The 11,916-nt window shown below is 37.5% G+C and overlaps 1 protein-coding gene across 1 annotated transcript in view; it reads right to left on the bottom strand.

Moving 5' to 3' along the window:
• Positions 1-11,916, bottom strand: part of DHX35 (DEAH (Asp-Glu-Ala-His) box polypeptide 35) — a 35,456-nt gene that overhangs the window by 18,955 nt on the left and 4,585 nt on the right. Inside the window, exons 3-13 of the mRNA XM_009318698.1 lie at positions 11,270-11,403; positions 10,803-10,895; positions 9,870-9,947; positions 7,940-8,044; positions 6,622-6,683; positions 5,932-6,001; positions 5,293-5,352; positions 3,135-3,247; positions 2,688-2,784; positions 1,442-1,600; positions 8-139 (exon numbers count right to left, since the gene is read on the bottom strand). Of these exons, the coding sequence (XP_009316973.1) occupies positions 8-139; positions 1,442-1,600; positions 2,688-2,784; positions 3,135-3,247; positions 5,293-5,352; positions 5,932-6,001; positions 6,622-6,683; positions 7,940-8,044; positions 9,870-9,947; positions 10,803-10,895; positions 11,270-11,403 (1,103 nt within the window). The remainder of the gene's footprint in view (positions 1-7; positions 140-1,441; positions 1,601-2,687; positions 2,785-3,134; positions 3,248-5,292; positions 5,353-5,931; positions 6,002-6,621; positions 6,684-7,939; positions 8,045-9,869; positions 9,948-10,802; positions 10,896-11,269; positions 11,404-11,916) is intronic.

Here is an 11,916-nt window from a genome sequence, read left to right as displayed (position 1 = left end):
TAGATACTGGTACCACCACAAGGCATTCGATGGCTGTTTTGGGGTTATAGGCCCGAAGCTTCACAAAGCCACAATCAATTACAAATGCAATTCTGTGAATTGTGATGGAGGTCTCAGCAATGTTGGTGGCTACTATCACCTACAGACACAGACACAATGAGGATACTGTGAACTCCCCAATCTCAATTACACTATCAAGCCCTAGTATCAGTGCACCAGGATTCCAATAAAAGCCACTTGAAAGATCTCAGATATGACATTTCCAGTAAACACACTCTAGAGTACAAAAGGATACAGTACCTGCAGCAGAAAGAGCTTGTCAGCTTGTAATAAGCCCGGTTTTTACAGTTTCATAGTCACTTTCTTATTCAAATTTATTCTCTCTTCATAAAAGCAGAAGAACTTGGCAGTGTTTGCAGAGAAAACCATTGGCAGTGATTGCAGAGAAAAACATTAACTGACTGTAAATCAAATGTTCTTATGTAGTGAACTAAAAATATTTTCTTTCTGCTTCTCAGTTATATTGAACTGTTACTTGTAACACTGGAAGGGGGCAGGGGATAGCAGAGGAACAGAGTTGATTAAGCATTTCATGTTCGGTATTCCTGCAGAGATACACTTATATGCCTGTCCTAAAATATTAAAAAATAATTGTTCCCAGATAACAGAGGGAAATTTAATCCTTATTTCACCTGAAATTAAAAAAGTAAATCTTGGAAGTTAATTGACTAATGTCATATCCTGGAGAGAAAGGAAGTATTTATACTCAATGTTTTCCAACACCAGATGAACAATTTTAGTTGTTAGACTCCAGCAGGTGCAAGAATTATAACAAGTCACCCCTGTGTAATTCTGTCAGTTTATCTCAGCCATAACACAGGCCCTGCCTAAGCAGAAAGCACTAATCATGACCAATTATATAGTTCTGTGACGTTAAATATCCAAACAAGACTTGCAGAAGTCAAAACAAAGCTTTTTTTTTACTAAAACCAAGCAAGTTTTCATTTGTTTCTTAGGTGAAAATACAGCACTTACCCGCTCTGTCACTAATTTTTCCATTACTGATGAAAAACAGCCATAGACACTTAGACCATAAAAAGAAATAAATACAGGTAAAAGTAGAGGACTTCAGAGTGTAAGAAGCTGCAACTGGACGTAGACAAATACAAGGCTGTACAAAAACTCTTAAAAATTGAGAAGCTGATGAGGCAGACAGGAGTTAGAGCTGATGTGTCTAGGACTGATCAAAGATGAAAAGGGAAGCCAGAGAACATGTTCTTGGTTCACAGTCTGAAAACTGACAGGCAGTGTTAGGAGATGCAGAAAGTCTCCCTCAGTAAGCGTCTGCAATAGTCTCACGATGTGAACCTGACACATACAATCTGTGTAATGCAGACACCCTTCCGGGTGGCAGAAATTGAGACATACGCAACAGCCTTACCTTCCTGACACTGTGAGAAACTCTCTCAAACACCTTCATTTGCTCAGGAGAAGGCAGCCCAGCATACATGGGGAGAACACGGAGGTGCTTTTTCATTCCAGTGCGAGAAAGGGCCCGAGCCTGTTCTATGAGCATAGAAACAACTGTCTCCACTTCCTCCTAGAGCCAGAGCAAGACAGGGGACAGAATGAGAGAGGTTTCACTTTACTATCACATAGCTGTCACCTCTATACAAAAAATGCACCAAAATGATCCCCATATAATTGTAGTTGTTCAAACTCCCGGACCTTTTGACTAGCTCCCTCAATTTTGTGATATTCTTACACAAATTGCTATTCATAATAAATATATATGTAAATATTTATGTTCATTGTTATTTGAGACAACGTCACAAGTACATGAGAAAAATCACAAGGGAAGGACTGAACAAAGTTCAGGAAGAAGCAGGTATATTTTCCCATGTATCTCAACTTGTGAGAGCAAAATGGGAGGCCAATCTATTTTGACTGCAGAATGCTGCGGGTCTTGATCAGGAATGATGCAGTAACAGTATTAACAGTTATTGCTCAACTTCACATTTAATCTCAGAGATCAGCTGTGGCATCTCACTCTTAAAACACAGACAACAAAATGTTCAGGCATCGCCTTGTCAGATACCCAATTCACTCTTTCAAAGTCAAATCAATAATGGGGATGAAGAATTTATTTTGAAAATATGCAAGATGTTATATTGAAGTTCTTCAAGGTAGCTCCTCACTGGAAAAATTATAAGCTACCTTCCATTTACTCGGCTGCAAAGTGAGCTGACAGGTATAAATAGAGCAGAAAAGACTAGTAAATTTTTGTCTCACAGCAATTTGTTTTTCTGTCAAAGACTTCAGATATTAAGCCTAACAAATGTAAATTCCATTTGCCTTAACTATTAAAAATGACTCACTGTCAACTTTGTAGGTGTGACTAGTACCAAAAACAACACATACTGATCCGCTTATTAACGAGGCCGAAAGCATACAGCGTTAAATGAGAAAAACCATCATCCATCACTAGCTTTGATAAATCCAGACCATAATTACATTTTCTAAGACTCTTTCAGACTGGCTTAATTCTGCTTACATCAATGCAGAAATATTTGTCATCTTTAACAAGATTAAAGTAAGCACAGCTAAGGAAAGCAGGAGACTGAAGCAGCTTCGCAAAGCCCACAATACAGCACTGTAAAGCAAAAAAAAGAAGCTTATGTCTATACCTGGCCAGTTAAAAATGCCAGTATATCACCATCATTCTCCATTTGGTGAATTTTCATTGCAGTTTCCACAGTTGATTTTATATAGTCTGGAACAGGACTACAGGGAGAGAAAATAGCAGAGACGTTAGCAGAAAAATAGGTGCAGACTCCTCACTTCCATAAGGAAGAAATAGAGAGCTAGCTTTTGGGCACTATATATCAGCCATACTACATTTAGTTCATAATGTATCCTTGGAAATCAGTCTTCGGCAACTGATTTGTTTCCTTTACACTACAGTAAGCTTAAAAACATGTCTGCTGCTATAAGGAATATCCAAATGTTTCCCAAATTGAATGCTACACCTCCTTACCATCAGTCTGGGAATTTCTGAGCTCCAACCTAGACAAAATGATACCACAGTTGCACACTCTCCTAATCACCACTGACAAGATCAAACAGGAACACACCTCTGTATGTAAAAGATGTCCACTGGAAACGTTCTCCCCTCAACAGTAAGGATCACACTGGTATCTTTGCTGGGGTCACCGGTATCATTTTGATTAAAGAAATCCCTGAATTTCTACATTAAAATAAAAACAAACACTTTCACTTTGATACTGCAAAGAAACCTAAAGACAGGAAGAAGTTAAATTATTACTACTTGCATGTTTTCTTCATACATTTGACAGTTCCAATTTAAAAATTTTGAAGTTTGATTTTGTTGCCTTCTATTCTGTCTGGGGTTCAGGCATTTAGCACAAATACACTGTCTTGCATGTTTATTACTTTGAGAAGCAAAAATTGGAAAGAGGTAATAAAATTCATTAGATCAGCTGATACAGTTTGAAAAAGCAGACATATAAACTTTTTATTGGATCTATAACAGTACAAAGTCAAAGCTAAGAAGAACTTAGACATGACTGGTCCTAAAACTTTTGGGTAGGGCTTGCATATTCTCATCCATTTTTGGATGAGTAAGTAAATTTTACAGCTCTTAGTGAACACCAAGATCTCACCTTGTAAAGGCAGAGTTAGGCTGATTTATGTAAGTTTTTCATTTATGCGCTGCGAGACACCTTCATAAATTTAGATTTATTGCCATGAAGTATTTTAAATACATAATAGCAAAAGAATGAACATGAAGAACCCAAACAATCCATCTCAACTTCTATGACCATTATAGCGATACCATAAACTTTCTGTATTCAAACAAATGCTTATATAGTCAAACTAATAATTTTGCTCCTATTAACTTGTTTTTACATTAACTGTAAAGTATTTGAAACGTGTGATTTCTGGCAGTTAAAATTTTGCAAAGGCAAAGTATTGTAATGTTATCTAATGTAATGTACAGAATACGTAGTAGTGGCAGTACTACCAAAGCACAGCATGCTATCAAGATTTACAGCATATGATATTTGCCACTAAAGGAAATCTCAGTACACCTACATCTTCAGTGCTACATGCACGTTCTCACCACCACATCTCATGAAGGACACAGTGGAGTGGAGTTAGGACAAGTACAGAGAAAAGCAATGAACATGATAAAGGAGATGGAGTAGCTGCCTTGTGAGGAGAGACTGAAAAGGCTGGGGCTCTGCTTGGGGAGCCGAAGGTTGAGAAGACACACAGCTGAGGTTTACAGATTCAAAGGTGACAGATAAAGTAAGTGTAAAACTGGTTTTGGGGGGCGGGTTTTTTATTTTTTGGGTTTTTTTTTGTTTTTTTTTTAAAAACAAATCCCACACTACTAGAACCAGGAGGTCCTTGATGAAACTAGCAGGTTTAAAAGAAATTAAATAAAGTACTTCATTATATAGCAGGTGGCAAACTTCTGAAAATTGCTTTCACATGATGTCCTGGAGACTTACAGCTTCATCAAGCAGATTCAAAGACAAATTAACAAACAGCAGGTCCATAAACACATATTAGATGGAAACAGCTGTCTAATATCTCTATTACAACCATTGCAGATGCTGAAGCAGCTCAAAGAGAACGGACCCACAGCAGGTGGACAGGCTCATATGCTCTCCCTAAACAGCATCTCCTATTGCTGCTGCTGCTGCTACAGACAGGACACCGGGCAGAATGAAACACTGCTCCGATCTAGGAGAGCATTTCTTCTGTTCCTACTCAAAATTAAATTAACAATGTTTTTAGTAAGTTACATAAGTTTCCACAGGCCACAAATCTATCAGGGAACTAGTAAGATCTCGCTGAAATGAAATCTACTCATTTATCATTTATTTTTACTGGTCTATGGTTGTCTCAAATTATTGCTATCAGCAAAACAGAGCTAAACCAATGTCTCTTACTAGGATTGATTAAGCCAAGAGAACATCTTTTTATACAATACCAATAAGAGGAAAAAAGGCATAAATATATGCAAAGCAGATTCATATTTAAATTCACTTCCAAAAAAGTTTGCTAATACAAGATGAAAACCAAACACAGCAACCTAACTAGAGCAGATTTTTTTCCTGCACTCCTTCCTCTCTTCTTCGCCACTCAAACAGCAGTAATGCTTCACAAGAAGCAAGCAGCACAGAGGGTAAGCTGTATATAAATAGAAGTGGAGCCTCCACTTAAGGTCACTTCATTTCAAACCAAATCTGCGAGCTATACCTCTGCATCCAAGGTGGCTGAAGCCACAATCAGTCGAAGATCCCCACGCTTCTTCTGAACCTAGGATAGAGACCAAGAACATCCAGAGTAAAAACTATTTTCTGGGATATAAGGCTAGAACCAAGTTTTAGAGCGCCCAGATTACTGCTAACTTCTCTTTAAAAATACTTTGATAGTACAAGACAGCTGATGAACTGAAGCACCCATATCACACCATAGACCTAACAACCTGATGACTGTTTGGAGTTTTATATATTCTTTTTAAGGGCATTCAGTCTATAATCATTATAGCTTACGCTTAATTTCTGGTGGGAGTCAGGTCTTTCATAGGTTGAAAGTCAACAACAACTCCCTATCAGATCACTTCACATGATCAGCAGCAGCAGAATGAGACTACCTTTTTGCTAATATCATCTAAGGAGAAATTTCAGTATCGGTGGGAGGAAATATAGGATCCTGAGTGTCAGATACCTAAAGTAAATAGTTGGGTATGTACAATAGGCTATAGGATAAACGAGGAACTAGAAATCACCGTCTCTCAAATGGGTTCACTAATCAGTGAATTCTGATCCTGAATCATCAGGATCAGAAGTTTAACAAAAAGGATGAAAATGAAAACAGTTACAACTAAAAAACAACCTTTTTTAGTAAGCCAATGGCAATATCTGTATAAAGAGTCCTTTCATGGGCTTCATCCAGCATGAGGACACTGTGAATAAAGCAGAAAGATAAGATTTCAGAAATGGTTTGATTGACACTAGAATCAGTGTCTTCCTGTCTTCTAGAAATATCATTATTTGAAACCTGCTGCTGGACGGTTTGCATCAACTTAGAAAACTGTGGAAGTTAAAAAAAGTACAGCAATGAAGTGGGGAGAAAAATGTAGATAACATCATGTGGTACATACATACTGTTCTTTATTCAGGCTAGCTTTTGGAAAGGGGTGGAAGAAAAAAGGTCTATCTTTACTGCACTGCATAGGTTTTCTGGATACCAGAATAGCCTGTGTTTGTTCTTGATTTTTTTTTATTTTTAATTTGATTAGCATTGGAAAGAAAAAGTGAATTTAAAAGCAGTAAATGAAACGATTCAGACTCCGTGAGGCCCATTTACCTTTTGTTCCAAAACCACAGCACCAAATCCTGCCAGGTTTGGTGTTGCAATGATCAAGTGATTTTCTAACAGTCTTTACAACATAAAGAAGTCAAACTCCTAAAGTGATTTTCATATCTTTTGGTATTTAATTTATAATAACCACACCTCGGTCTAAAAAAACGCAGTTGTTTACCAAATTACACTTCAGCAAGCATTCACTCCATGTTTCCTTACCTGTATCTTGTTAATAAAGGATCAGCCATCATTTCCCTCACCAGCATACCATCAGTTAGAAACTAAAAGCGAATGCAAAGAAAAATGTAAAAAAAAAAAACCTAACAGGTAGTCTTGATTACCCATGTGATTTTTAAACACGATTTTCTAGGCTTTTGCCTGAATTTTTCCTTGCCTTTAATTTTCTAATGATCTAATAAATTGATCTATTTTCAGCTATGGAAGCCAAATACGTATTTCTGAGTGCTAGCCCAGAGATAAGCAGAGTGATTGCTTTTTCATCAGTACTGAATTTTTTAAAATTATTTTTGTATTGAAAAAAAATAACAGACTGGCAGCACTGGAACATGGCAATAGAAGTTTCTTCACTCTTGTCTGTAACATGGCTAAATCTGCTCCACCAGTAACATCCTGTGCGTCAATCCAGTCTTGACCCTCTCAAATTAGGCTACTTAATATCTATAACACACTTCTGATCAGAACACAAACCTCAACATTTCAACAAAATGCAAAATTTTAATTTAAAACTTTCTTCCTACTAGCCAGTGGAAAGCCACCAGCTTTATGTAGCCATCAAACACTAGTTTGACCTGGGACTCCAACTGTGGCCTTGAACTGGGCAAGAACTTGTGTGCAAGGTAAAAACCTCCAAATTTCCAACCCCAAATGATTAATCATCACACACAAAAAAAGATTTCAGCTGCTTTTAATGAACAAACATCTCCATTTCTTTCACTTTAAAAGGGCTACTAGCTTCAGAAAAAAAATCAAAAAGTAAATTGTCTCATTCATCATCATTGCTATTCCAGCATAACTAAAGCAAACTCTCGTCTGTACACAACACAAGCAACATTAATATTGCTCACAGCACTAAAGAACAGCTGCAAAGCTTGCTATTTAATCCACATCAAATTACTCTGTTAGCCTACTCATGTTTTATCTGCGCTTTTAATCAAAATCTATTTTTAGGGTGGTGAGGATACTTTAGCTGTGATTCACTGCAGCCTTTCACTATGACTTTGAGTGACGTACCAGGTCACACTAGCACTGTACCAATATCTGGCCATACCTATCTTGAAAATCTTCTTTAGTTTTAAAATGGTGGCTGCCAGACTAGCAGAATAGAACACGTACCCATTTTGTTAAGGCTTGGATAGCCACAGCCATTTCAAGCACACTTTTGGGGTACCCACCTGGAAAGCTGAAATGCTATCTATTCTCTTTACTGGGCATCACAAGGTTCTCATTAATTTTGCAAAAGTACTTGAAGAGTTCCAGCTAACCCTTCCAGAGTAACCACATACTGTTCATGTTTCACCTTAATTCTTGTAGCCTGTGGATCCGTGCAGTCATCAAATCGAATACAATATCCAACTTCATGACCCAACACGGCACCTCTTTCATCAGCAACTCGGCCTGCAACCTGAGAAAAGAGACTCTTATAAACAAGAGACAGCTCACAGCACACTTCGTCATTGTATCATTATTTTGTCCATAGAGAATTGGCATCAAAACAGGAACAGAGCTAGTGCTTCCGAAGAATTATTTGTTCTCATTCAAACACAAAATTCTGTTTGACATAACAGCGCATACTGAACATACAAGTGGTAAATACTTTTTACATGTTTTAGTGTAACTTAATAAATCTGTTTCACGCTGCTTCTACTCAGGAAAGCTACAGAGATACCCTTCTGTGGTAAATACTCCGACAGACCTACAAAGGCAGCCACTCAACCAGTCACAACACTGCGGCAAGACCACATACGAGCAATTGCAGGAGTGCAATTTAAGAACACAGCTGGCATGCAAAAAGGCAAAGAGTACAGGTATATGGCATGCCGAAAAAAGTTATGAGTTAAGCTGATCTCTCCCTGAACTTACTCAGACTTTTTTTTTTTTTTTAAATAAAGGTGCTACTGTGCTTTTCATAATACAGAATCTTCTGTTCAGAAACAGACAGAGAACTGCCAGAATAATTAAAAGAAGCAACAGTTTTTGGAATAGTACTACCCTGGGCCGGTTTTAAGCCAATAGCTCCTTTAGCTAAAAATCTTGAGTTATTCAGACTTATTCTACAGAATATTAGGTATTATCAGGCCATGGTTTCAGCAAGCTACAAAGACATTTAATAGCTAAAGACACAATAAAACTCCACAATGCATACATTATTCCTAGTAGAATTCCAAGAGCAAGCTACTTTCAGTCATTTGAGTGACATTCTAAACCATACCGACAGGCAGTGAATTCACGATTTCATTTGGAATCTTATCACTCCATCACTTTCAGCCCAAGCATTTAGGATAATTGTCAGTCTGGGTAATGCAAGCAGAAGTTCAGGAACTTCTAAACTATGCCTTACGCCTCTGCAACTACCTATCTTTACTTCTGACAACCCCCATACTCTAGATGGAAAAGCAGATAAGAACACCGATTAAAATAAAAGATCACTTCCAGTTCAAGACAAAGCAATACATCATCAACTAGATCTCTCATCTCCCTGCAACAGCCATACAGTCCAGGCAGCTTGCAACAACATTCTGGAAGAAAAATCCTACTGTGTCTATATACTAAGCCCTAACTGAGTCATCTTTTTATTTTAGGCTTAAAAATAACGTGTTAAGACATCAAAGGGAAAAGAGAAGTAAGTTTGTCGTAAGAAATCACTGCAGCATACACAGCATCTCCTGTAGAGCAGTGCACTGTCAGCTGGATGTCCTATGAAGGAGAAAAGGGAGGACACTGCAGGCAGGCTGCCCAAAGCACAAGATGCAGATCACTGCTAGACACTGTTTCCTTAACCATGTTGGATCTGGTCAGAGAATACTGGATGAGATGAAACAGCAAGCTGTACAGCTCTTCATCTACTACATTTTTACCTGAGGCATAAGCTGATTTGTTGCAGGTACAGTTTAATATATTATAAAGGACAGGCAAAATGAGGGTTACAAAATGCACCTCAGTTTTCTGTACAAAAAGAATGCTGCAGCAGAAACTTCAGCCCACCAAGTCAGTGTTTGGCAGCAGTTATGAAGACAAGGAGCACTGGATGCTTTCTATGCAGACTGTTACCAGAGAGTACAAGTTGTTGCCAACAATAGTACCAGCAATTCTGTGAGGAAGGTAAGCAGAAACGTCTATTCATTCAGGAGCTCCTGCAGTTGTGATTCCTGCTATTCAGCAAAACCTACTAATAAACTGGAGGTTATAATGACAACAAACCGGGAAAATTTGGACATAGAGAAACTCACTGAAACAGCAGCAACCCGACGAGGCTGCGTCACTCCAACAACTCTTCCTTCGGCTGTCCAGCCAGCTTCTGCTAGGTACTGCAAACAAATATTGAGGATGAGAAATGAATTGGTCATGCTGTGATTACAGCAAGGTGTTAGTTCTCCGCACTGCGTGCTTCTTCCTGGTTCTGACACCAATTGATGCATGACCTTAGGCAAATCAGTTACTTAGAGATTTTGTGCATTATTAATCTCACCATTAAAACTAATATAGCACAATACCTACTTCCTAAGCACATAAGCTTTCAGAAAGCATCAGAAGAGCAGTTCTTTGGGTCTCAAGTATTTTTTGAACTACTTCATTTTTTTTTTCCTCTTCTTTCCTTTATTTTATAAACCCTTTAGAAAAAAGCCTAAGCAGCACAAGTCCTGCGCTCACACTGAAGCGGATGACATTCATCATTAGTCTGCAATTTTTTAAGTTAAAATCAAGAACAAACTTTGAAACACTCTCAGACTTTTTTCATTCCTGTCGCAAAAGAGAAAATTTTACAAAACCACAAAAATATACAATATTCCAAAAATTTCCAAGAGACAAGCTCATAAGAAAAGTGTACCTTTTTTCCTTCTTAAAAACATATTCTCAGCAAAATTTTAAACATGATTCTGATAGAGTAACAAACACCTACTATAGCACAGTGACTACTCTTTGTACCAGCATAAACTTATTTGTTGTGTATGGCCCTTTCCTGTAGTGGAAGAAGGTTTTATATTACAGATACACCAGCTCCTGCTATCTAATATGAAGCCTTACATTTCTCTCCTTTTGGTCACACACAGGAGCACAGGTGAATTCCATTCTCACGGTGCAGTTCTGGGCTGCTGGTTTAACGTTTCATGTAAAATCCCCTGAAGGAATACCTGATTTTACCAAGTTAAACAGACACTTACTTGTGGAATCTGCGTTGATTTCCCACAACCTGTTTCCCCAACAATCACCAGAGTTTGATAGTTCTCCACTAGATAAAGTATGTGATTTCTTAGCTGAAAAAGATTACATTTAAGTATCAAAACCAGATGTATACAAAAGTAAGAAAATAATTAAAATGACAATATTTAATTGTCTAACAGACACCAGTAAATTCATTTTACATGGAGTTTACTGCCAAAAGCTAAACAGTTCTTTAAAATCTATAAATGACATGCACAACAGGTAGTAATTAACATAAATCTACAAAGCCTGTAAAACTGTCAGTAACAGTTGTCAAACAGGACAATCAATTCCAACAATTAAAGAGAGCAAGGTCATAAAATTATTGTTTTATGTTGTAAAGTGATTCTATACTGCTCTTTCAAAAAAAGACGTAAGAACCAGACATCATGCAACGGATTTAATATACCAAAAAGAACTTCCGTACCTTAAAAACAGGCAGCTTTTGTCTTTGTTGTTCAATAGAAAGGGAAGCATAAGGATTATAGATGACTGTTAGGCCACTACTCTCAGCAGGACTCTGTCTCTCCTCTGAGACACTGACACCAGGACCTTCCGTGCCTAAATGACATAAGTTAAAATTAACTGGAAGAATACAGTTCTGCCTAGTGTATCACAATACAACCAAAATAAATATGTTCCTTACAAGGAAGAATCACAGGTAGCAGCATATATCAAAAGACTAACTTTTGTATGAAAATAATCAAAATATTAACTAACAGTAAACACGCAGAAATTCTTTCAAATGAAATATGTGTCTCCTGCTGGTTAAAAAAAAAAACAACAAAACAACCCTAATGTGAATAAGTATTTGATTTTTTAAAGAAGATAAAGGAGGAAAAAAGCACATAGGAAAAATATACAGCAAGATCTTGGGAATTTTCTTCTTTTTCTGCAACAGCTCAGATATATCTTCAACATCTTTCTCAGAAGTATGTCCATGGATTTTAAGCCAACCAGTCAGACATGTAACAGAACTTCCCTTGACTAGCATCAACTGTATAAACATTTGACCTTGCCCGCTCATGAGATATGCCATTCACGTCAGATCTGAATTTACCTCAGTAAATGAAA

Source organism: Pygoscelis adeliae, unplaced genomic scaffold (genome assembly GCF_000699105.1).
Source record: "Pygoscelis adeliae isolate BGI_AS28 unplaced genomic scaffold, ASM69910v1 Scaffold72, whole genome shotgun sequence".
Lineage (NCBI taxonomy): Eukaryota > Metazoa > Chordata > Aves > Sphenisciformes > Spheniscidae > Pygoscelis > Pygoscelis adeliae.
Note: the sequence above shows the minus strand (reverse complement) of the source record. Positions and strands in the feature narration are given on the sequence as shown.